At 40.4% G+C, this 23,607-nt stretch overlaps 1 protein-coding gene across 1 annotated transcript; it reads left to right on the top strand.

Moving 5' to 3' along the window:
* Positions 1–1,177: 1,177 nt before the first annotated feature.
* On the top strand, positions 1,178–22,893 carry LOC117764755 (monocarboxylate transporter 1-like). Its single transcript, XM_034590809.1, has 5 exons — positions 1,178–1,327; positions 6,843–7,184; positions 15,460–15,603; positions 19,947–20,762; positions 21,380–22,893. The coding sequence occupies exons 2-5, from the start codon at positions 6,968–6,970 to the stop codon at positions 21,670–21,672; spliced, it is 1,470 nt and encodes a 489-aa protein (XP_034446700.1). The 5' UTR covers positions 1,178–1,327; positions 6,843–6,967; the 3' UTR covers positions 21,673–22,893.
* The last annotated feature ends 714 nt before the right edge of the window (positions 22,894–23,607 follow it).

The following is a 23,607-nucleotide window of genomic DNA, read 5'->3' as shown; positions in this document are numbered from 1 at the left end:
CTGCTGGTGATAGTTCTCACAAATATCAGTGATAAAAAAGGGAAGAGTGCAGGATGTACTGGAGTCACAGACATTCACGAGTCATATGTCTGTTAGAGACACACCCAGTCTTGGCCTGAACCTGCTCTTTCAAATGAAGTTTCCCAATATTGAGTCAGTTCCAGAGACATTTCCCAACAACGACTTTGTTCCTGTGAACTGTTGATTTAACTGCAGCTCTGAGGCTCAGAGTTTTGAGTTCCTCCTCATGTCCACAGACATTCAACTTTCTCCTATTTATGTTCCACATGTTGATACATTGATAACATTACCATCCCACATTTATTGTGTTGCATTGGGGTTTTGTTGTACAACTTGTAGTTAGAAGCACAACAATTATGGGCATTTACTAAAAAACACATCATACAGTGCTGTGATGACGGTGATGGTGTTTTGAAATGAACAAGCCCCTTGTGTGTATAATATAATATAATATAACATAACATAATATAATACAACATAACATAATATAATATAATTTAATACAACATAACAGAATATAATATAATATAATGTGATGTAATAAAATATGACACAACATAACATAAAATAATATTAGATTATATAACATAACATAACATAACATAACATAATAAAATATAACATAATAAAATAAAATAAAATAAAATATAATATAATATAATATAATATAATATAATACAACATAACATAATATAATATAGCTAAATATAATTAATATAATATAATATAAAAGCCAATATGAGAGAATTTCTCATCATAATGAGAATTTAAGGTTTTCAGTCAGTCATGTTAATAATAAATACATTTATTCAATTGAAATTAAATTGTCTTTTGTCTTCAATTTGAATCTAACTTGATCTGCGCGTGCCCTTCTCTCCTCACACTGCTGTGCGCATGCGCGTCAGTGAAGGTTCATCCTCACACACAGGAGTTCACTGTGTGCGTGGTTCTCTGAGCTGCGGGTTCACGTGGAGCCGCCGTCACGACCCAGAACCATTTACCCCGAACCGAGTCCTCACCGGAGGAAGCCGAACCGAGTCCTTACCGGAGCCATCACCGGAGGACGCCGAACCGAGTCCTCACCGGAGGAAGCCGAACCGAGTCCTCACCGGAGCCATCACCGGAGGACGCCGTACCGAGTCCTTACCGGAGGAAGCCATCACCGGAGGACGCCGAACCGAGTCCTCACCGGAGGACGCCGAACCGAGTCCTCACCGGAGGAAGCCGAACCGAGTCTTCACCGGAGGAAGCCGAACCGAGTCCTCACCGGAGCCATCACCGGAGGAAGCCGAACACCGACGAGCCGGTGAGTGACTGAGTGAACGTTCCGGCGCGTGCTGCGTCAACACAGAGGCTCGCGCTCAATGATCAGTTTAATGAGCTCGCGCCTCCGTTATTAGCTTCATGTTCAGCTGCCGCTTCATTTAAATATTAATACACGTGAAGGTAAACGTATTAAGATACATTAAGAAATGACAGGGACCGAACGACCCGGTTTGATTCACCGTGATGCTCCCGGTCCGCAGCCCGTTACCCCGGAGATGGACACTGACACAAAGGACACACGATAAATGATTCAGCTCCTCTTAGGACTCAATTATATGATCTCTGTTCTGGTCATTGTGTGTCCCCCTATGTGGTCATTGTGTTTCCTTTTGTGACCATTGTGTATCTCATAGTGTTAATTTGTGTCTCATCCTGCTGTTGTCACTTTAGAGTTGTGCTGTTGGTGCCACTTTTGTTGTCTCTTAGTGAAGGGGGGTGTGATCATATACACAGTCTCATGAATAAGTCTAGTTAAGTTGAATTAAGCTTAGTTAAGTCTGGTAAAGTTTAGTTAGATGCAGACTGCACCAGTCATCTCCTCACCATTAGCATCTCCATTTGGATAATTTGTGTACTTTTGTGTAGTGCTGTCGTCCTTTTGGCAAATTTCATGTTTTTGTACAAATTTATAGTTGTTTTTGCGTAAGTGTGTTCATCATGTATCTCTTTTTTTTGTCTGTGTCTTGCTGCCAACATTTTTTGATTTAATTGACTTTGCAACAAAAAATATTACATTTCACAACATGCATTCTTTGGCCAAGGGCCCCAAAAAGACAGGACGTGACACGGGCCCTTGGCCAAAGAATGCATGTTGTGAAATGTAATATTTTTTGTTGCAAAGTCAATTAAATCAAAGGGTTTGTGCAGACCCATTAATCCATCCATGGCAGTGAGGTCAACCCGGAATGGAGACAGAGGTGATCTTGAGCCAATCACTGTGATTTCCAGTTGGTGTAGCCGTGCATTTGACCGTGGTCTAATGTGTTATCTATTCTGCGCTGTGCTGAATGAGTTTCACATGCTGGCACTTTGAGGGCCAGTGCTCAATAGAAAGATCACACGACAGCCACATGTGCTGCCTCAGGTTATTACTGAGTATTGTATTTTTTTGTCTGATGATGAACAAACTTTATAAACATTTGACTTAAATAAAAAGTTAAAGTGACATCACAGTGTTTGTTCTGTTAACGCAGAGAGAAGTCGTCCATGTGTGATGAGCTCAGTCTGACTAAAATGTTCATTTATCCTAATCCCTTCATTTAATGCGAAATATCAAACAATGTGTGGATCATTTTTGATCAAATTTGATTTCTCCTCATGTTGTTATGATCTGCACTGATACTATAAAACAGGAAAACTGTAATATAATACTAATATATAATGAAATTATAATAGTTTAATGTTTTTATATATTGTAATCAACTCTAATTTAAATCCGGAGAGGTCACATTAAAAGTCTGGAATAGAAAAACATTACACTCTACTCTTTTGTCCCTGTCAGGATCCTGTAGATCATCACTCGGCTTTTTCCAGTTATCTGATTGGTCAGTAGTTTAGTTGTTGATAGGTTTTGATGTTATCTCGAACTTAGCTGCTAGAGAGCAAGTTATCAGTTCAGCATCAGTTGCCGTGGTGATTTACCCTGGTAACAAGTGAACCAGCTTCATGAGAAAAAAGCAGAGTTAAACCTTAAGTCATCTGGATAACCAGCGCCTGCGCCACCAGGTGATGGAGCCGCTTGATCACCTGTGAGCTTGCTAGATTCTTGCGGTTATAACCTGGTGTCAGGTTGAAGTTGGTGTTGGTGAGTGCATGAAGCTTCTGACGTCTGTGTGGGAGCAGATTTATTAAAAACCTTTCAGACATGTAGGATATTGGTTTAAAAGGGTCACATTTACTACTTTAAAATACACATCTCTGCTCTCAGGATTTGCCTCATCAGGTTACAACTGCTGCTCCAAAATTAACAAACTCTGACAATTAAGTCTTCACTTACCTCATTGTGCAAGATTTATTTTTAAAATCTAATATTTATTTATCTATTCATGTTTTTTCACTGACGAGGCCATACCAGGAAAAGTTCAAATTCTAAGCCTTCAAAAAAGCAAAGCTGACTTGTTCCTTTCCTATTCTACTACTATTTGGCAGATATCCATAGAATAACCGTGGGCAGCTGAGTGAACTCTGCTATCTGAGTCATGATTTTATGACTTCAGCTTTAAATCACATTTTTCCACTAAGAGGTTGTTTATAGATTTTTGTCTAAATGAGGAGATTTTGCTGAGAAAACAAGGAAAGTTGTTTGAGCCTGAGATTCTGAGTAAGAGACAGCCAATTAGAGGAGACACATCAGCCGTGTGTGTTGCCGTTCTTTTCTACTGTGTGTTGTGTGTTCAAGGAAGTGTGGTACTGATTAAGACGGAATGTAACAAATAGAACCAGATGTGGAACATGGAGGCCTCTTTCATTTACAGGCATCTGAATCCCAAAGGAACATTTCACAATTTCTCAGGAAGACTTTTCTTTTCTTTTTTTTATTGGCAGAGAGGCTGCTGGGTAAATTGGCTTTAACACTTGCAGTGGGCTAATGTTAGGGTGAGGTTATCACCAGAGCTCAAACAACTGATATATATTAGTATATGTAGATGTGGCAGTTGGCTATGTCACAGGGCTCTCCCACACACAAGTATTTCAGGTAACTCCAGCTCCTCCACACAGTTTGGTACAGAGAGGGTTTGTTACTGAAGGATGAATAGCCTCATTGAGAACTCATTTGGGAGATGTCCTACTTTACTGACACACACACACACACACACACACACACACACACACACACACACACACACACACACACACACACACACACACACACACACACACAGCTCCTAAACTAAATACTAATTTCTAGTAGACGGGCATTGATTTTATCAGCAGCAGCCTGCTGGTTGATTCAGTTAAAGTTAGCCTCACGCTGTCTAAGTCAGGTAAAATATTTTACCTCCACCAACAGGTTTACATTTTCATCTGTTTTTGTATATATATAGATCTGATCTAGTCTTGATGTCAATCAAATAGCTTTACAGTTCATTTGTGCCATTCAACCGTTCTTAAACACATTGATGCAGTGAATCTATGTGCAGCCCTTTCTCTGTCATAGATCAGTCATTCACTACCGGCACAGCCGTTACAGCTGTTGAATAAATATTTTACCAGTTTAATGTTTAAAGTATGGATCTTTATGTGCTGATCAGTGTTGATATTGTGTCGGTGGTTACAAACAAATCAATGAGAAGAGATAAATATGTTTGATTCGTAGTGAAACTGCAGTGGCACAGAGCCGTCAGCTGAGGAGGACGTCCTTCATATGTGGCCCAGGATCGTTGCACTGTTAAAAGAATGTGGACACATGTGGCCCACAATGTGGTCTGGTGTGATCAGATCTGTAACTGATCTGAGTGCGTTCACACCTGAACTCAGAGCTGACCATTTGAGATCGGATCACAAAAAACACATGTTAATATCAGGTGGGCCTTAGTTGGTTAGTCAGAAGGATTACATAATGGTGGTGATTACATAAGAACTCAAAACTACAGTTGTTTTCAATTCCTTGAAGATTTGGTCTCAAAGGAACTGACGCAACATCAAAAATGAAAAAGGTGATTTACCAGTTAACCCAGAAAAACACTACACAGGGTTAATCATGGTGGTGTTTTAGAGTCGTCCTCCTTTTGAGCTTGAAATAGCACTGAAAGCAGTGATGTGGTAACTCTCACTTATCACACATCAGTGACGCCACAGAATTACCCAAGTCACACCTATTTGTCAAGGCTAAACACCAAATTGTCTGATTCCTAAGATGTCATCAAACATTTATGACAAAGAAATGTGATTGAGGTCGGATTTTGTACAGTTTCATAAAATGTATTATGTATAACTATTATTAAAAAGAAAACACAAATACAACAATTTTTCATTTATCTGAATAAATGAATGGGTTTTGTTTTAATGCTTTGTATGATGTTATTTTGTCTGGATTTTTGTGCCACTTATGACACATGTGATCAATGATGAGGGATTTAATCAATTAGGTCATTGGCACCTCATTTTTCTGCCTGTTGTCATTAAGATACCATTACTCTGCTTTTCTTCCAAAATATAGCACAGTTTCTATAACTGGTCTGTGTCCCATATTGCACATGTACAGTATCATTTTAAATTTTAGAAACCTTATTGCACTGACATAATGCATGAATATAAATAGTCTGTATGGCTTTATATTTATATTTATTTCTTATTTAATTTTTGGGATTCTTCTACATTTGTGCTGCTACTGTTTGTGCTGTTGTGTCTAAATCGAATTTCCCCTTAGGGGATCAACTAAGGGACATGTTACTATAGTATAACTATACAGTTTCTATTTTAAAGGCTTTTAATGGCAAATGGCCCAAAACAGTAGCAGAGTTGATGTCAGAGAGCTGCTGGCTATAAATAGCTTGGTCATGTGTGGCCTCAATGGAAAAGAGGACATTTAGATGGATGCATTCAGTGAAGAACCTGTGACCATAGGCCTTTTCCACCAAAGATGTTCAGACATGTCAGATAAGGAAAAATGCAGATGTGACCTTCTTAATAACATTTAACATTTAGGGTTAATCCCCGAGTCTTAGTATTGTGCGTCCTGGCTTTATTCTTTCTTGGACACTTGAAGAAAACTGAGTCTTTCTTTGTGTTTTTCTACCCCGGCAGGTCAAAATGCCTGATGTGAAAAATGTTTTTCCTACTTTATTTTCAGTACTGATATCAGGACTCGACTCACGACGTTTTCAGACATGACTTGGGGATGAAGTCCAGAGAATGTGGTTCAGATTCAGCAGAATTTCTGATGACTTTGTACTTGGGGGACATGTGGAAAAAGTCTGTAGATATCCGGAGGCCCTCACTCAGACAATTGTTTTCACACATGAACCTCCTCCAGAGAAAGTGCACACAATATCCTGAGTTCAGTGCAGTCTGGAAACAGCTTTTGAATGATACCTTGAGTAAATGCACACTTTTCAATAGGAAAATTATTAACTTTATGTGGACTGTACTTAGTGGTTTTGTTTTTTGTTTCTCCGACTCATTTGTTTGCACAGAAACAATGGATCTAGACGGTGTGGAACATCCATAGCTGCAGTTTAGGCAGCCATTTAAAAAACCTTAGCAGTAGTCTTCACAACAAGTTATTTCTTGGCCCAAGTCCCAACCTTCCACCAAGTTCAGTGGAAATAAGTTCAGCAGTTTCTTCATAGAAGATTGGTCCTTGCATACTTTTCTGTGTCGGTCTTCTCCACCTCTTGACTCCTGTCCTCCCTCATTCCTTACACATCCCTCCTTTCTACACATTTCATTTTACAGCCAGTGAAAATGCCAAGACCTTGGATAGTATGTGTTTATCTCTGTCACTGACCATCTGTGTTGATTTTAACCAGCTTTCTGCTCTGTCCCCCCCACAGGTTTTTGAATGCTGATCCCAGTTCAGCTGGTTCAACCTTCTCTAATCCTCTGAACCTCAGCGGTCCACCGACAGTAACATTCGACTTCTTCATCTTCGTCATCTTTGTCTTCATTGTGAGCAGACATGCCCTCAGCGGTTGGTGGTCCTGTGGGATACACCCCCCCTGAAGGTGGCTGGGGCTGGGCGGTGGTGGTGGGAGCCTTCATCTCCATTGGCTTCTCCTATGCCTTCCCCAAGTCCATCACAGTGTTCTTCAAAGAGATAGAGGTCATCTTCGATGCCACACCAAGTCAGGTGTCCTGGATCTCGTCCATCATGCTGGCTGTCATGTATGCTGGAGGTGAGTGGCGTGTGTGAGTTTGAATTAATTGTTTGTGTAGTGTTTCAGAGAACACATGTGTCACTCCTTATTGTGGAGACAAGCAGCAAAATCTTTGTGATTAAAAAAAACATCCATCATTTTATTAAATGTTGCAAACAGCAGACACGTTTTTAAAATGTGGACAGAGAGGTTTTTGCTCTTCAGAGTAGCTGCTCATAAGAGGGGCAGACACTTGGGCTTTTCTACACAGCTACGGACGTTTTGTCACTATGACCGAATTTTGTCCATTAAATGTACCCTTGTGATGCCAGTAGGTGGCGCTAATCACCTCCACCAAGGAGGTTCTGTTTTCATCTGCAATTGTTTGTTTGTCTGTTTGTTAGCAGTTTATGAAAAAACTACTCAAAAGATGTCCATGGGTGGGGGATGGGACATGACAAAAGAAAGAACTCATTACATGTTGGAATCGATCCAGATAAACGATCCGGGAGAAGCAGGTACTCTCTGAGTGCCCCTCTAGTTCCCTTTTTTTCATTAGGTACCAGAGTTGAAAAGGAACCGAGCCACCATGTTCACCATGCTCACTATTCTTTTAGCCACTTTTTCTAGATTTTCGATGTTGTTAAATGCAAACATAGTAAATCAGCTGTTATATTGGGGGCCGTCTACCCCAGAGTTTAGCCAGTAGGTCACTGAACTTATTGTGAATGTTTTCCTTGTAGGTGTACATTGTATTTCTCTGAATTCACTGAGACGCATTCTGTTTAATGTGCTTTAGTTGAGGCTAATTGGGTTAGTTCAAGTGCTTTATTTATAGAAGTTGCTTTAACCCAACATGAGGGATTTAAAGTCTAAACTCAACCAGCTTGTTGGTGTTGTTGTTGTTGTTGTTTTGCTGATAAGTCGCATTTCTCTTTGGTTCATTTTCTTTAGAACATGGACTCTGTCATGCGTCTCAGCATTGTGGGATTCTATTCTCAGTTATATTTGTGTAAAATGTTTCTTCACAATAGTGAACTCTCAGTGTAGAGTAATGAGAGATAAACAGTGTAATGTTGCAAATATATACACACTGCAGTTTCTCACTGGCCACTGACAAACAAGTTAGTTTATGCATGTTAACATTCCAGTGTCATTTAAAAGTAGTGAATATATGTAATCATCCCCCCCTGCAGAGACATGGACTCAACCTGAGCTCTGACGTTGCCCTGTGGAATTTGGCAGCAAGACATAAACAACAGATCTTTTTCCTCATGTAAGTTGTGAGGTGGAACCTCGGGATCAGACCTGTTGTTTCAGAACGTCTCAAAGCACTGGTTTGTAGCTCGTCACTCGACTGTTGGTCAGTTCTTATCACTTCTGACTGGGAGCTTTCACAAACCTTTCTGTTTCTCGTTTACAGCATTTTTTTAATAGTATAACTAATTTAGGATTAATGATTGATCAACATTAATTGTATTGCTATATGGCTGCAAGTACATATTACTATTTTCTTAAATAATTAATACATTGTTGTTTTTTATACAATTTTCTTCACCATATCCTGAAGCCAAAGGTTAAGTCCTGAAAATGCTTGTTTGGTCCCATCAACAAAAACCTCAAAGGTTTTTCAAATTTAAGACAAACAATGTGAGTGTTGGAAATTTCTTCATGAAAAATGACTGAAGCAGATGTTTAACTTTAATATTAGTTTTATAGATGGATTTTTCCTTCACTCCTCTTTGCAGAACTGTTTGAGCTCTGCCTAGTCACTGGGGGCGAAGAGACGTTTTTTATGAAAATAGTCTAAATGTCTGAGGAGAGTAGTCTACGCTTTTAGTAACTGATATTTGCAGATTCCCAGTCTGTTAAATTTATATATTAAACGTGTCATGAGGAACACATCTAAAGCTGGCCTATACAGACACAGTGTCATGGGACTTCTGGACTCACAAGAATGTGTTCATGATGTGATTCTGACACTAAAACAACCTCAGAGAACAACTTATTAGATCAGGCAGTGTTATGTGTTTAGGGTTAGGGTTAATTTTACAAATAATGTAGTTTAACACTGTAGAATGAACTTCAGCTCATTCTCAAATTGTTGCTCAGGTGGGGCTTGGTTGTAGCGTCTCGTTGCCTTGAAGGAGAACTTGGAAAGTCTTGTTTGAATGAAACTTGGTTTCTCAATGACGGTTTGTTGAGCATGAACATCACCATCTACTCCTTATTTACCCTTCACTGAAGCAAACCCAAAACAAACAGAAGCCGTTTTTTCTCTCCTTTCACTCTCTCGCTCTTTTCCCCTGCTGCCCTTCATATCTCTCAAGCTGCTTTCAGACATGCACTGAACTGTGCAGATCCTCCGAGGTGCATGTGTGAACCCAAATGTCAGAACCCCGCAGTTTCTGTGGACTTTCTCCACCCGGCCTCCTAGTATAAAGTCTCGAGGAAATTAGGAGAACTCGATTTGTGAACACATAGGGGGATCCCCCACTGGATTCGTCAATATCGACAACCTATGATCTCAAATTGTAGTTTTTAAGCATGTAACCTGAAAGCTGTCTCTGTATGTGAACTGGAGTATTCCTGTACATGTACTCATTTCTTTCTCATGTTAAAGTACAGCCACTGAGCAGTTAAACCAAGCATCACTGGACTAATGTCAGAGGTTGGTCTGGATTCGTCCCCTGATCAGGATCCATGACAAAATTTAATGAGTTCTTCTCTGAACAATAAAAAACCCTTCCACTGTTTCATGGTTCTGTCCAGTAGTTTCTGTTTACTGAATAACATGCTATCTGTTCCACTGTATATACTCACAGTGTATATATGCAGCAGAGCAAATGTATCTACTGTGGGGTTAATAAAGAATTATCTTATCTCGTCTTATCGTATCTTATCTCTCACAAATAAACAAACAAAATGGACCCGGGTGAAAAACATTACCTCCATGGTGGCGTTAACAATCTGCAGATTCATTAATGATAAATAGTCGTGGGAATGTCATTGGGGCCAAGAATATTTGTACCAAGTTACAGTCCATCAAATAGTTGTCCCGAAGGTGGCGCTAGAGGAAAAACCAAGCCAGTGAGGTATATTAGGAGAACATGTGTCTGTACAAAAGCAAATAAACCTCAACCTTTCAAACTGATTTCAACCAGACCTGAAACTTGGATGTTTAAAAACAACCAGTTTTTTCTCAGACTGAACCATTTTACTTTTCATTGCTGCAACAGTGGCCTTTCGTGTTCACTCTCTGTTTCTCTCTCTCGCCGTCTCTCTGTGTCCATTTGTCCGTGTCCTCAGCTCAAATCTTTGTATCTAAAAATGGAGTCTGTTCCTTCCACTTACTCATTCATCCCCTTCAGAGCTGCGTGCCAGCCTGCACTTGTATTCAGTCGGCATTTAGAAGAGGGAACTGCCGAGTGAGGAGCAGGGGGGAGGAGTGAAGTTACATAACTAAAGCCAGATGTTGAAGTAGTTTCATTTTCTCCCATATATATAGATATATATATATATCTATATATATATATACACACACAAGTTTTTTAATCCTGTCTCACAATTCACTCTTTTCAAGCATTATACCTGCTTGTACTGTAGCATGAGGGAAGTACTAGGGTTTACAAGTAAATGACTCACTGGTTACACATGCGCCATCGCACGTACACACACTTACTTTTACAGAAGAAAAAAAAACCTCAAGTATTTCTTTACTGTGGTTAACAGTGTGAACTAGGAAGAGGAAGAACTGACAGTGATTTAAAATATGTCACTGATTCCACAATCTATAAAAATGTATTAATATAAATAATCAAATAGTCCTAAGTACATTTATTAAAACCCTTTTATTTTGAAGCTTCTCCAGTGTCCTGTGGTTAAAGGGATTGTACCCACGGTAAATGAATACTGTGTGGGGGACTTCAATTTAAAAGATATCATCTTTTTATAACACAAATTGTTTTTGTTCTTAAAACCATGGGCGTTGCACATCTGATCAAAAATCAGTGAAGTGCGATGTAACATTTCCCTTGGTCTCAGCTGGTGCCAAACATTTAGCTGGTGTGTTTCTGTATTTGATTGAGTCACTTCCTCATCTCCTCTGTGGAGTTTACACTCACACACTGACACATGGACAGTGAAGCACAGATGAGAGAAGAGGTGAACAAGGCGGAAAATGTCAAACAGTGTCGACAAAAAGTGTGAATACAAGGTTTCCATGACTGATTCAAAATGATTAGTGCTGCTGCTTCAGGATCGAAGCAGAAGCAGCAGTTGGTTTGTAATGTGTCAGAGTCTGAGTGTTGTCGTGCTGGCGGATCCTGTATCAGAGTGGTGGACCTCGATCGAGGTGGCAGCTGACCGTGGACTATGATTACAACAAAACAGCTTAATATACAATATGTCTCCTCAGATACTCGACCATTACTGACAATAATCCATCAGTTCATTGACCTTCAGCTACAAAGTGTTTATTCTTATCAAAGCTGTAAATACTCTGATCTCTCTGATGTTCTCTGTTCCACGGGACATCTGTTCACTTGTGTCCGTCCTGGGAGACGGGTCCTCACATGTGTCTCTGAGGTTTCTACCTTCTTTACCTGTTAAAGGTTTTAGTAGTTTGACTCTTGTTGAGGGTTAAGAACAGAGGACGTCTCACCTTGTTGAAGCCTATGAGACAAACTGGGATTTGTGAATATGGGCTATACTAATAAGATTTGATTGATTGATTGGAAATCAAACCTTGTGCACACCAGTGCAAACAACTTAAAAAGTTAGTCAGGAGCCCTGACTATAAATTGTCCATCCTGCAGAAGTCGAAAAATCATATATCTCTTGGAAATGGATGTTCCTCTCGTTTGCTTATTAATAGGTTTATTAATACTATAAAAATCTCTCTCTCTCTCTCTATATATATATATATATAATATTATTGAAATCTAACTTTTTTGATTAACTCAGCCCTGGATGTTTTACATTCAGCTGCTAACTGTTTGTAGTGCTGATGTAGCCTCGAGAGATGAGGACTGGTGAGATCATTTCCACTACACACCCCCACATTCTTGTTCTGCTGCTCAGAGCTGCTCAAAATCTCTACAGCAAAACAAAGTCGACGATGTGATACAGAAACGAACAAACACAGATGACTGCCATGGTTCAACATCTGTTTTGTGTATCTTCATGAGGAGAGTCAGACCTTTGTGTTACAGTGTCCTAATTTAAATATAACAGTGGAGATTCAGCAGAGGAAGAAATACCATTGTCTGTGTCGGGTAAGAAGTCCTGGAAAAGATCTATAAGAGGTTTATAAAATTGAATTGGCTAGTCATTTCCTAATTCACCTAATCCTAATCTGGAATTACAAACAGCAACATGCTCCTTTTTGTGTGTTGTTGTGTGTCTGTGTGTAGCACAGCGCGGTCACTGACTGTCAGTGTCTCAATGAAGTGTGTGTGTGTGTGTGTGTGTGTGTGTGTGTGTGTGTGTGTGTGTGTGTGTCATCAATCAATCGCTTCTTTATTTTACAGCTCACATTCCCAGTTTGTCTCATAGATGTTAACAAGGAGCAACTTCCTCTGTTCTTAACTCAACAAGAGTCAAATAGAAACTTAGTGATCAGTGAATAAAGCTCAGTCCCATGTGAGGATCCTCTCCCAGGACACAAGTCCAACAGATGCTGATGGAACTGAACACATCAACACAACAACAGGATTCACTACATGAGAAGAACCAGTTTGTAACTTCATGTTTAAAGTGTTTCTACATAATGTCTGATGGAGATGAAGGAGCAGAGGAACTGAGGACTTCCTGATGGTAGAAGATGTGAGGAGACATGTTGTATATGAAGAAGTCTTGTTGTGATGATAGTCCACAATCAGCTGCCACGACATCAGCTCTGCTTCATCTGTTGACCAACAAAACATCAATAAAATGTTTTACTAAAAGTATTGCTGCTAAAATTAGACAAAGGAATAGTTTAACCCATGCGCTCGCTCACTTGTGGACGTTTTGTTGGTGTAAAGCTGAGGGAAGGTCTCTCCTCCTTCTTTCACAGACAGAAAGAAAGTAAATGATGGAGGGAGGAGGGAATAATGTGTTTGTATAATATCTGCGACGACACTTCTCATTGAGCTCTTTGTGTTTAAACACGCAGCACTGCTGATTTTTCCATGTGAATGCTGAGTGGATGCGTTTTCTTTGCCGACCTTGTAGGTTCCCTTTTGTTCACATTGAAGCTGCTAAAAGAATCGCAGAGTGGTGCGTTCAGTGTCTCCTGCAGAGAAACCCACCACCCTGAATAGGGCAGCATACAACACAAAAACAAGGTGTCAGACACGTGAGGCTTTGGGGATTAGTGCATCCAGAGCGCCCCCTGGTGTATATGGTCAGCGACCAAGTGTCAAGGACAAAGGCATCACAGTCGGAGCGAAGCATGATTCAATTCAATTCAACTTTATTTGTATAGTGCAAAATCATAATATACATTATCTCAGGGCACTTTACATAGAAAGTTAAGACCTTAAAATTGTATTGTTTTTTGGTCGAATAACTAACTAGAATAGAATCCTTTTATTGTCGTTGCACAGTGTACAACGAACTAATAAATTGTTCCACACATGAGGAACAATCATCTCTCACACAGACACACTATAAAGATTGTGCAGCCTGTACTTTGTATTCACATCCAGCAGAGCAGTGTCAGCCTGGTTTCATGTGAAAGCCCATTCATTCTGACACTGACACGCAAACTGAGACACGTGGCCTTCCTCCTCCTCTCCCTCCTCCTCCTCTCTTCTCTCTACTGTTCATTTTATACTGTTCATTATATACATACATCTAATTTGTGTACTTACTGGGACCACTATATAAGAAAACTCTTTAATTTGATTAAATGTATTTACATATTTTTATAATTTTGTAAAATATCCATCAGTATTTTCAAACCCAAATGCTGCCTCCTCCCAAAAAGTCCAAATGCTCACTGTTGATTTACTGCTCATTTACTAATTGATAATGAATAATCAAATAATTTATAATTTAATAACCTTCCACCAGCACAACACTGCTGTGGTCTTAACTACGTATTCAAACACTTTTACCCTCTGTTGTGTGTCATGTATCGTGTGTGTGTGCAACTTTTCCAGTAACAAGCTGCTCTGTTGCGTGTCCTGCCCCCCTCACCCATACCTCACCTTTCCTCCCCCTCCCTTCCTCTGTTCTGCTGTTACACAATCACTCATTGTCCCGCTCTTACTTTGACCCTAATAGCACCATCTGCTGGTTAAAATGGCCAAAGCCAACATATATAAAGCCAACATATATATGTCCATTTATTTGTTTACTTTTTAGCAAAATTACACATAAACTACTGAACAGATTTCCAGTAAACTTGGCAAAAGATTTTTTTTTTAATTTAGCCGCAGATCCAGGAATTTGTATTTATCTTTCTTTAACATTGAGAGATATGTCTTTAACATTTTCACAGATTTATCAAAGAATAATTCATGATGAAAACAATCAGATCAGGGGCCTGTACTAAGAAGAGTTTAACATACCCAGAATATCTTTCAGTTATTTAGCTGAACCTAACCTGACAAACACAGTCAGGCTCGGTGGTCTAACCCTCACCCTTTAAACTTAAAGTCAAGTTTTCCCACTCTAAATATGAGCGTGTGTACATAAAAGGGACGGGGTTTACTGCATATGACCAATCACAGACACGTATTAAAAGTATTATAGTATTATATTAACAAAATAATAGTTCAGTTAATTCTTATTAAGTATTTAAGATTTTGATTCGTGAAATATCAAGTAACAAATATTTGACATTTTTGCACCTCAAACTGATCTGAAGATCAAGTTATTGATTATTCATCTAATTGTTTCAGCTTTTTGTGTAAAGAAGCAAAGATAATTCTGTAAACTGAGTATTTGATCTACAGAAAAATTGCTCTTTTGATTGGTACATTTTTTTGTCATTTTAAAGCATAATGCCAAAATTCCCTTGTCATCGCATCCCAAATGACAGGATTTGTTGTGGTGTTTTATATTATTGTAAACCACATTGTAAATGTGTTTTGGGACGTGCTACATAATTAAGGTTTATTATTTTTACTATCATTGAATCATCTGAGATCAAACTGAAAATCTTTTTTGGCTTTTGATTGGGTGAAACAAGACGCTTCAAGATCGCACCATGAATTTATTACAGCAGCGTTTTTCACTGTTGTGTTCATGTTGCAGTAAAATTCAACACTGGTCTAACTCAACATTTCAACCTCTAATCCCTCTCTTCATTCTTCTTCTTCAGGCCCAATCAGCAGCATCCTTGTGAACAAATTCGGCAGTCGACCAATCATCATAGTCGGTGGTTGTCTGTCAGGGTCAGGACTCGTCGCAGCCTCTTTCTGCAACACTGTGGGGCAGCTCTACTTCTTCATCGGAGTAGTGGGAGGTCAGTATTTCACCCACCTCTGACATAAATGTAATAATTGAATATATAAATATAAGATATAATAAAAACATGTTAGAAATAATAAGATAACACCACCCCTGTCTTTGAACTTGTTCAACTCATCATTATGACATTTAGTGGCTACAGTAAAATAATTTTGATAAAACATTGTAATATAAAATATGAATGAAAATAGAAATACTATATACAATAACTAGAAATAATAATATATACAAAAGGCGATACAAAAAAAGGGACCATATAGATGTAGGGATCAAGGTTGTATTATTGTGCAATTTATCCATTATTTTATCATTTATAGAATGTGCAGCAGTTCTTTCCTGAGCCTCAGTTTTCAGTGTTTTACTGGAGGAGCTGTGTTCAGAGAGAGAGAGAGAGAGAGAGAGAGAGAGAGAGAGAGAGAGAGAGAGAGAGAGAGAGAGAGAGAGAGAGACAGAGAGAGACAGAGAGAGAGAGAGAGAGACAGAGAGAGAGGGAGAGAGAGAGAGAGAGACAGAGAGAGACAGAGAGACAGAGAGAGAGAGAGAGAGAGAGAGAGAGAGAGAGACAGAGAGAGACAGAGAGAGAGAGAGAGAGAGAGAGAGAGACAGAGAGAGACAGAGAGAGAGAGAGAGAGACAGAGAGAGAGGGAGAGAGAGAGAGAGAGACAGAGAGAGACAGAGAGACAGAGAGAGAGAGAGAGAGAGAGAGAGACAGAGAGAGACAGAGAGAGAGAGAGAGAGAGAGAGAGAGAGAGAGAGAGAGACAGAGAGAGAGGGAGAGAGAGAGAGAGAGAGAGAGAGACAGAGAGAGAGAGAGAGAGAGAGAGAGAGAGACAGAGAGAGACAGAGAGAGAGACAGAGAGAGAGGGAGAGAGAGAGAGAGAGAGAGACAGAGAGAGAGAGAGAGAGAGAGAGAGAGAGAGACAGAGAGAGACAGAGAGAGAGAGAGAGAGAGAGAGAGAGACAGAGAGAGACAGAGAGAGAGAGAGAGAGACAGAGAGAGAGGGAGAGAGAGAGAGAGAGACAGAGAGAGACAGAGAGACAGAGAGAGAGAGAGAGAGAGAGAGAGACAGAGAGAGACAGAGAGAGAGAGAGAGAGAGAGAGAGAGAGAGAGACAGAGAGAGAGGGAGAGACAGAGAGAGAGACAGAGAGAGAGGGAGAGAGAGAGAGAGAGAGAGAGACAGAGAGAGAGAGAGAGAGAGAGAGAGAGAGAGAGACAGAGAGAGACAGAGAGAGAGAGAGAGAGAGAGAGAGAGAGAGAGAGAGAGAGACAGAGAGAGAGAGATAGAGAGAGAGAGAGGGAGAGAGAGAGAGAGAGAGAGAGAGAGAGAGAGAGAGAGAGAGAGAGAGACAGAGACAGAGAGAGACAGAGAGAGAGAGAGACAGAGAGAGAGAGAGAGAGAGAGAGAGAGAGAGAGAGACAGAGAGAGAGGGAGAGAGAGAGAGAGAGAGACAGAGAGAGAGAGAGAGAGAGAGAGAGAGAGAGACAGAGAGAGACAGAGAGAGAGAGAGAGAGAGAGAGAGAGACAGAGAGAGAGAGAGACAGAGAGAGAGAGAGAGAGAGAGAGAGAGAGGGAGAGAGAGAGAGACAGAGAGAGAGAGACAGAGAGAGACAGAGAGAGAGAGAGAGAGAGAGAGAGAGACAGAGAGAGAGGGAGAGAGAGAGAGAGAGAGAGAGAGAGAGAGAGAGAGAGAGAGAGAGACAGAGAGAGAGAGAGAGAGAGAGAGAGAGAGAGAGAGAGAGGGAGAGAGAGAGAGAGAGAGACAGAGAGAGAGAGAGAGAGAGAGAGAGTGAGAGAGAGAGAGAGAGAGAGAGGGAGAGTGTGAGAGAGAGAGCGAGAGAGACAGAGAGGGAGAGAGAGAGAGAGATACACGTGTTAGTATACGTGTAATGCAAGAAAAAAAATCTCATGTTGACCAGCAGAGTAATGCACCTTGATGCTGCCAGGGGGCGACACACTGATACAGTAAAGACTAACGATGCAGCACACAAGTCTAAACTGAATGAAGTCAAATCCGTGTGGAGAGCACTGACCACTGTTATACACCGACTGTTGTAGTCAGATTTTTTAATAGAAACTGTTATTTTGTAAATTTTAAAGCACAAATTTTGAGGCTCGTGAAGATGCACACCTCTATAGTCACACTGTGATGAAAAATACATAATGAATAGAAATAAAATTCCTTGACAAAAGTAATAACTTTGAATGAGAAGAAAACACAAAAACCACCAAATATATGGAACTTGACCTAAAAGAATAAACATTAATGCACCTTTTCTGCACTGTTTAATCTGCGAGATACCCTAACCCTGAAGTTTACACATACTGATAAGATAAAACTTTATTGATCCACAGACCGGGGAAATTCGGTTGTTACAGGCAGGTCAGAATGAGGTAGACAAGAGAATGAAGAAATTATAATTTAAATTAAATAAAAAAATGTATGACAAGTATGTCTAAGTCTGTGAAAGGTGTTATCGGCCAACTGCGTCTCCCAAGGCCTCTCGTCCGTTTCTGCAATGAAGATGTCCGGAGACAATTTCTACTCATTGAAGAATTTATTTCTTATTAGCCATAAGACAACAACATTTAGGATTAAGGCATGAAAACTCTGAAATCTATTTCATAGCAACAAGAACTTGCAACAACTCATATTTGAGATACACTACCGTTCAAAAGTTTGGGGTCACCCAGACAATTTCGTGTTTTCCATGAAAACTCACACTTTTATTTATCAAATGAGTTGCAAAATGAATAGAAAATATAGTCAAGACATTGACAAGGTTAGAAATAATGATTTTTATTTGAAATATTAATTTTGTTCTTCAAACTTTGCTTTCGTCAAAGAATGCTCCATTTGCAGCAGTTCCAGCATTGCAGACCTTTGGCATTCTAGCTGTTAATGTGTTGAGGTAATCTGTAGAAATGTCCCCCCCCCCCTTCCTGAAGCCCCTCCCACAAGTGGGATTGGCTTGATGGGCACTTCCTGGTACCAGACGGTCAAGCTGCTCCCACAGCAGCTGAATGGGGTTGAGATCTGGTGACTGCGCTGGCCACTCCATTACAGACAGCAGACCAGCTGCCTGCTTCTTCCCTAAAGAGTTCTTGCATAATGTGGAGGTGTGCTTTGGGTCATTGTCCTGTTGTAGGAGGGAACTGGCTCCAATCAAGCGCTGTCCACAGGGTATGGCATGGCGTTGCAAAATGGAGTGATAGCCTTCCTTATTTAAAATCCCTTTTACCTTGTACAAATCTCCCACTTCACCAGCACCACAGCAGCCCCAGACCATCACATGACCTCCACCATGCAGACAGATGGCGTCAGGCACTCTTCCAGCATCTTCTCACCTGTTCTGCGTCTCACAAATGTTCTTCTGTGTGATCCAAACACCTCAAACTTTGATTCGTCTGTCCATAACACTTTTTTCCAATCTTCCTCTGTCCAATGTCTGTGTTCTTTTGCCCATATCAATCTTTTCTTTTTATTGGCCAGTCTCAGATATGGCTTTTTCTTTGCCACTCTGCCTAGAAGGCCAGCATCCCGGAGTCGCCTCTTCACTGTAGACGTTGACACTGGCGTTTTGCGGTTACCATTTAAAGAAGCTGCCAGTTGAGGACCTGTGAGGCGTCTATTTCTCAAACTAGAGACTCTAATATACTTGTCTTCTTGCTGAGTTGTGCACCGGGGCCTCCCACTTCTCTTTCTACTCTGGTTAGAGCCCGTTTGTGCTGTTCTCTGAAAGGAGTAGTACACACCGTTGTAGGACATTTTCAGTTTCTTCGCAATTTCTCGCATTGGAATAGCCTTCATTTCTAAGAACAAGAATAGACTGGCGAGTTTCACATGAAAGTTCTCTTCTTCTGGCCATTTTGAGAGTATAATCGAACCCACACATGTGATGCTCCAGATACTCAACTAGCTCAAAGGAAGGCCAGTTCTATAGCTTCTCTCACCAGCAAAACAGTTTTCAGCTGTGCTAACATAATTGCACAAGGGTTTTCAAGGGTTTTCTAATCATCCATTAGTCTTCTAAGGCGATTAGCAAACACAATGTACCATTAGAACACTGGAGTGATAGTTGCTGGAAATGGGCCTCTATACACCTATGTAGAGATTTCATTAAAAAACAGACGTTTCCACCTAGAATAGTCATTTACCACATTAACAATGTGTAGAGTGTATTTCTGATTAATTTAATGTTATCTTCATTGAAAAAAACAGTGCTTTTCTTTGAAAAATAAGGAAATTTCTAAGTGACCCCAAACTTTTGAACGGTAGTGTATTTGTCTTTTCCTGTGATTTTTAAACTCTTAACATATTTCCTCTTCCTCCTCCAGGTTTGGGACTTGCCTTCAACTTGAATCCAGCCCTCACTATGATTGGAACATACTTCTACAAGCGCCGGCCCATCGCCAACGGCATTGCTATGGCAGGCAGCCCAGTGTTTCTGTCCACCCTGGCTCCTCTCAACACCTGGCTCTATGATGAGTTTGGGTGGAGAGGCAGCTTCCTGATCCTGGGTGGACTTTTGCTCAACTGCTGTGTGGCCGGTTCTCTCATGCGCCCCCTCAGACCCAATCCTCAGCCCGCAAAGCTTGACTCAGAAGCCAGCGAGGCCAAGGCATCGGATTCAGTACAGCCACAGCAGAAGAAGACATTCCTGCAAACCATCAACTCCTTCATTGACCTGACGCTGTTCAAACACCGCGGGTTCCTGTTGTACCTGATGGGAAACTTTGTTATGTTCTTCGGTCTCTTTGCTCCGCTCGTCTTCCTCTCTAATTACGCCAAGAGTAAAGACATCAGCAAAGAAAAGGCAGCCTTCCTTCTGTCAGTGCTGGCCTTTGTAGACATGTTTGCCCGACCCTCCATGGGCCTGCTGGCTAACACCAGGTGGATCCGGCCGAGGGTGCAGTATTTCTTTGCAGGTGCTGTCCTTTACAACGGTGTTTGTCACGTGCTGGCGCCACTGTCGGTGGACTATACTGGATTTGTGGTGTACGCCATCTTCTTTGGTTTTGCATTTGGCTGGCTGAGTGCAGTGTTGTTTGAGACACTGATGGACCTGGTGGGGCCTCAGAGGTTTTCTTCAGCCGTGGGTCTTGTCACTATAGTGGAGTGTGCACCGGTGCTGCTTGGCCCGCCGCTCACAGGTAAGATACCCAGCATGCATTTAGGCTGTCCGTAGGGCGAATGCGTGCATTCACCAACTGTCGTATTTCCGCTCCATTCCGTATTCCCGTGCTGATCTCAGTTCACTGAGCTCGTCTGTGTAAAGACTATGATACTGTTCTTTGTCTGAAGTTTGACAGACAATTTGCTTTCTCAGCTCTTATATAGTAAGAGTTATAATGAAGTGTCAGTGATTCTGACTCTGATGTTCCTTCGTATCATAGATCTTGAATTTTACTCATACTAATCATACTTGTTGAAAGCTGCAGAAACTCTGTAGGATTAATTCAAAAATAAGGTCTGTAATGAAAAAATTACTTTCATTATCATTCATTTACTAATTACTGGACTGGTTTTAATTTTTTACTTGAAGAATAACACAAATAAGATTAATAACAACTTTATGTTGCTGTTCATGGGTTTTGTCACCAGAAACTGATTTGAAAGATAAAAGGACTTATTTTGTTTTTATTTGTGTTTTGCCTTTTTTTATTTTATTTATTTATATTTATTTAATTGTTTTAAAGAATATTAATCCAGATCATCATTTGAACTTTGTTAAAACTGAGTTGTGTCTCTGTCTCTTCTCCACCTCCAGGTACTTTCTATAACTACTATCAACACTATGACTACACCTACATAACCTGTGGCATCATCCTCATAATCGCCAGCGTGATGCTCTTTGTGGGAATGGGCATCAATTACCACCTGCTGGATCGAGAGAAGAAAGAGGAGGAGAGGCGAGAACGAGACGAGCCCAAAGAGGAGCGCACTGCCATGCTGGCCCCTCCCTCTCCATCCAAATCAGATGAGGAGGCGGGCGAGGAAAGCAACGTGCCAGGCGCCATCAGATTGGAGGAAGTGGCCAAAATGGATGAGGACACAGTGTAAAAAATGAAAAAACAAACAGACTGGTGAAGGACGCACACACGGCTTTGCACACTTCACACTTCACACATACATTAGTTGCAGTTACTCAGTACAACCGCACACTGTCTTTATATAGTGAACAAGCCTAAAGCCATAGAAACACTTAAAGGATTCAAACCTGAGACCTGCTGCTGTGATGTGAAGCTTAAAGCTGGCACCCGTCGTTTCACTGCGTTGATACCGTTTAGTTTTGGTATCAAACGTGCCTTCAGTAAACTCAAGTCCTCCGCACCATGTTAACACCAGTTATAAAATAACCCAGTCAACTAATGAGGACTTTACTCTCAGGGTCTTCTCACTAATCACTCGTCCTCCACTCTGCCAACAGTTGTATTTTTGCAGTATGATCAGATACTGAATTATTCATGTACATTTCCTGCAACTCTGAGACCACATATCCAACAAGGGACTCGTGGTCTCAGGTTCTGCTCACGTGTCAGACTAAAAAATAACTTCAAGAAGTTTATTATTTCATTAACAGAACAGCAGCGATAATTTTAACCTTCAGTCAAGTATATGACGCAGAAAAACTCAGAAACGTTTAAAAATACAAAGATGTAGAAAAGTGAGAAAGTTGAAAACTGATGTAGGAATCAGGAGCGAGGATCAGGCGTGTGCGTGTGCATGTGTGCGTGTGTGCGTGTGTGTGTGTGTGTGTGCACTCGCTTGGAACACAGACACAAAACTGATAAACGTTTGGATCAGATCATGTTTTTTTGAGATCAGCATTTTCATCATGAACAATTAAAAAATGTACATTTCTCAAAGTAACATAAAAGATTTCTATGTGTTTTCTATGTTGATTCCTTGTTGAGCTGATCTGATGCTCGCTTCGTCTCTACCTCGCTCTATCGTCTCTATCGTCCTTAAAGTTAACGTCCACATAGACGATCAGATGTCAGAGTTCCAGCCGCAGCTGTGTATGAACCTGTGAGTGGCATCAATGCAGTTCACACACGAGAACTTCTTTCTATCTCTTGTTCATGCATCTGTCTCTCAGTCTCTGTTGCACGTGGACTACGTGCACAAGCACCTGTGCTACCACCACAGACCGAATCAATTGTGTGGGGACAAACCTCGAGACAAACTCCAATGATGCTGAACAACACACAACAGTTCACACATGTTTTGAAACGCAGGGATCAAGCGAAATAAAATTTTTGCATAATTTCAAAAAAATCATGTGTGTACGCATGTGTGCGTGCGCGTGTGTGTGTGTGTGTGTGTGTGTGTGTGTGTGCGTGCATGTGCATGTGGGCGTGTGGGCATGTGTGTGTGTGTGCAGTTTAAACTGAAGCCTGGTTTCATCATTTCAGAAACTGCACTCTCAGCACATTAATATCTAAACTGTGCGTCATATCAGAGCAATGTTGTTGCTTAAAATGAATCACAGACAAGTCGATGGTTATTGATTAGTGATCAGTTTTATTGAAGCGCGTCTTAGACTTGAAGAACCAGCCAGAACAAACAAACAAAATATATGGAGGTTTTAAACAATTCATTATTTGTTCTAAACTTAAATGTTTAATTGTTCAAAAACATTTGTCTTGAACAATGTTGAAAAATGATAGAATGAATTTTGGAATGCTTTTAAAGAAAGGATCATTATTTTTACTTTTTAGTACATTTTTATTATTGTCAACACATTCATTGAAAAGACCAACAATTAACGGATCCTGCAAACCAGTAGGGCTCTGCAACTGATAACAATTTACATTGTCAAGTTATTTCATTTTTAAAATTTTATATAAAATATATAATATCAGATAATAAACAAATTTCCAACTCAACCCAGATAATCCACTTTACTGTTTATGTAATATTCTCATTCCAAAAGCTTGAAAACACATAGAATATGAGTGGTGTTATTCTTTATAATCTGAAAACAATCATGAT

The sequence above is a fragment of the Hippoglossus hippoglossus genome, chromosome 7 (assembly GCF_009819705.1).
Source record: "Hippoglossus hippoglossus isolate fHipHip1 chromosome 7, fHipHip1.pri, whole genome shotgun sequence".
NCBI classification, from domain to species: Eukaryota; Metazoa; Chordata; class Actinopteri; order Pleuronectiformes; family Pleuronectidae; genus Hippoglossus; species Hippoglossus hippoglossus.
The sequence above is the reverse complement of the archived record's forward strand: the minus strand, read 5'-3'. Positions and strand labels throughout refer to the sequence as shown.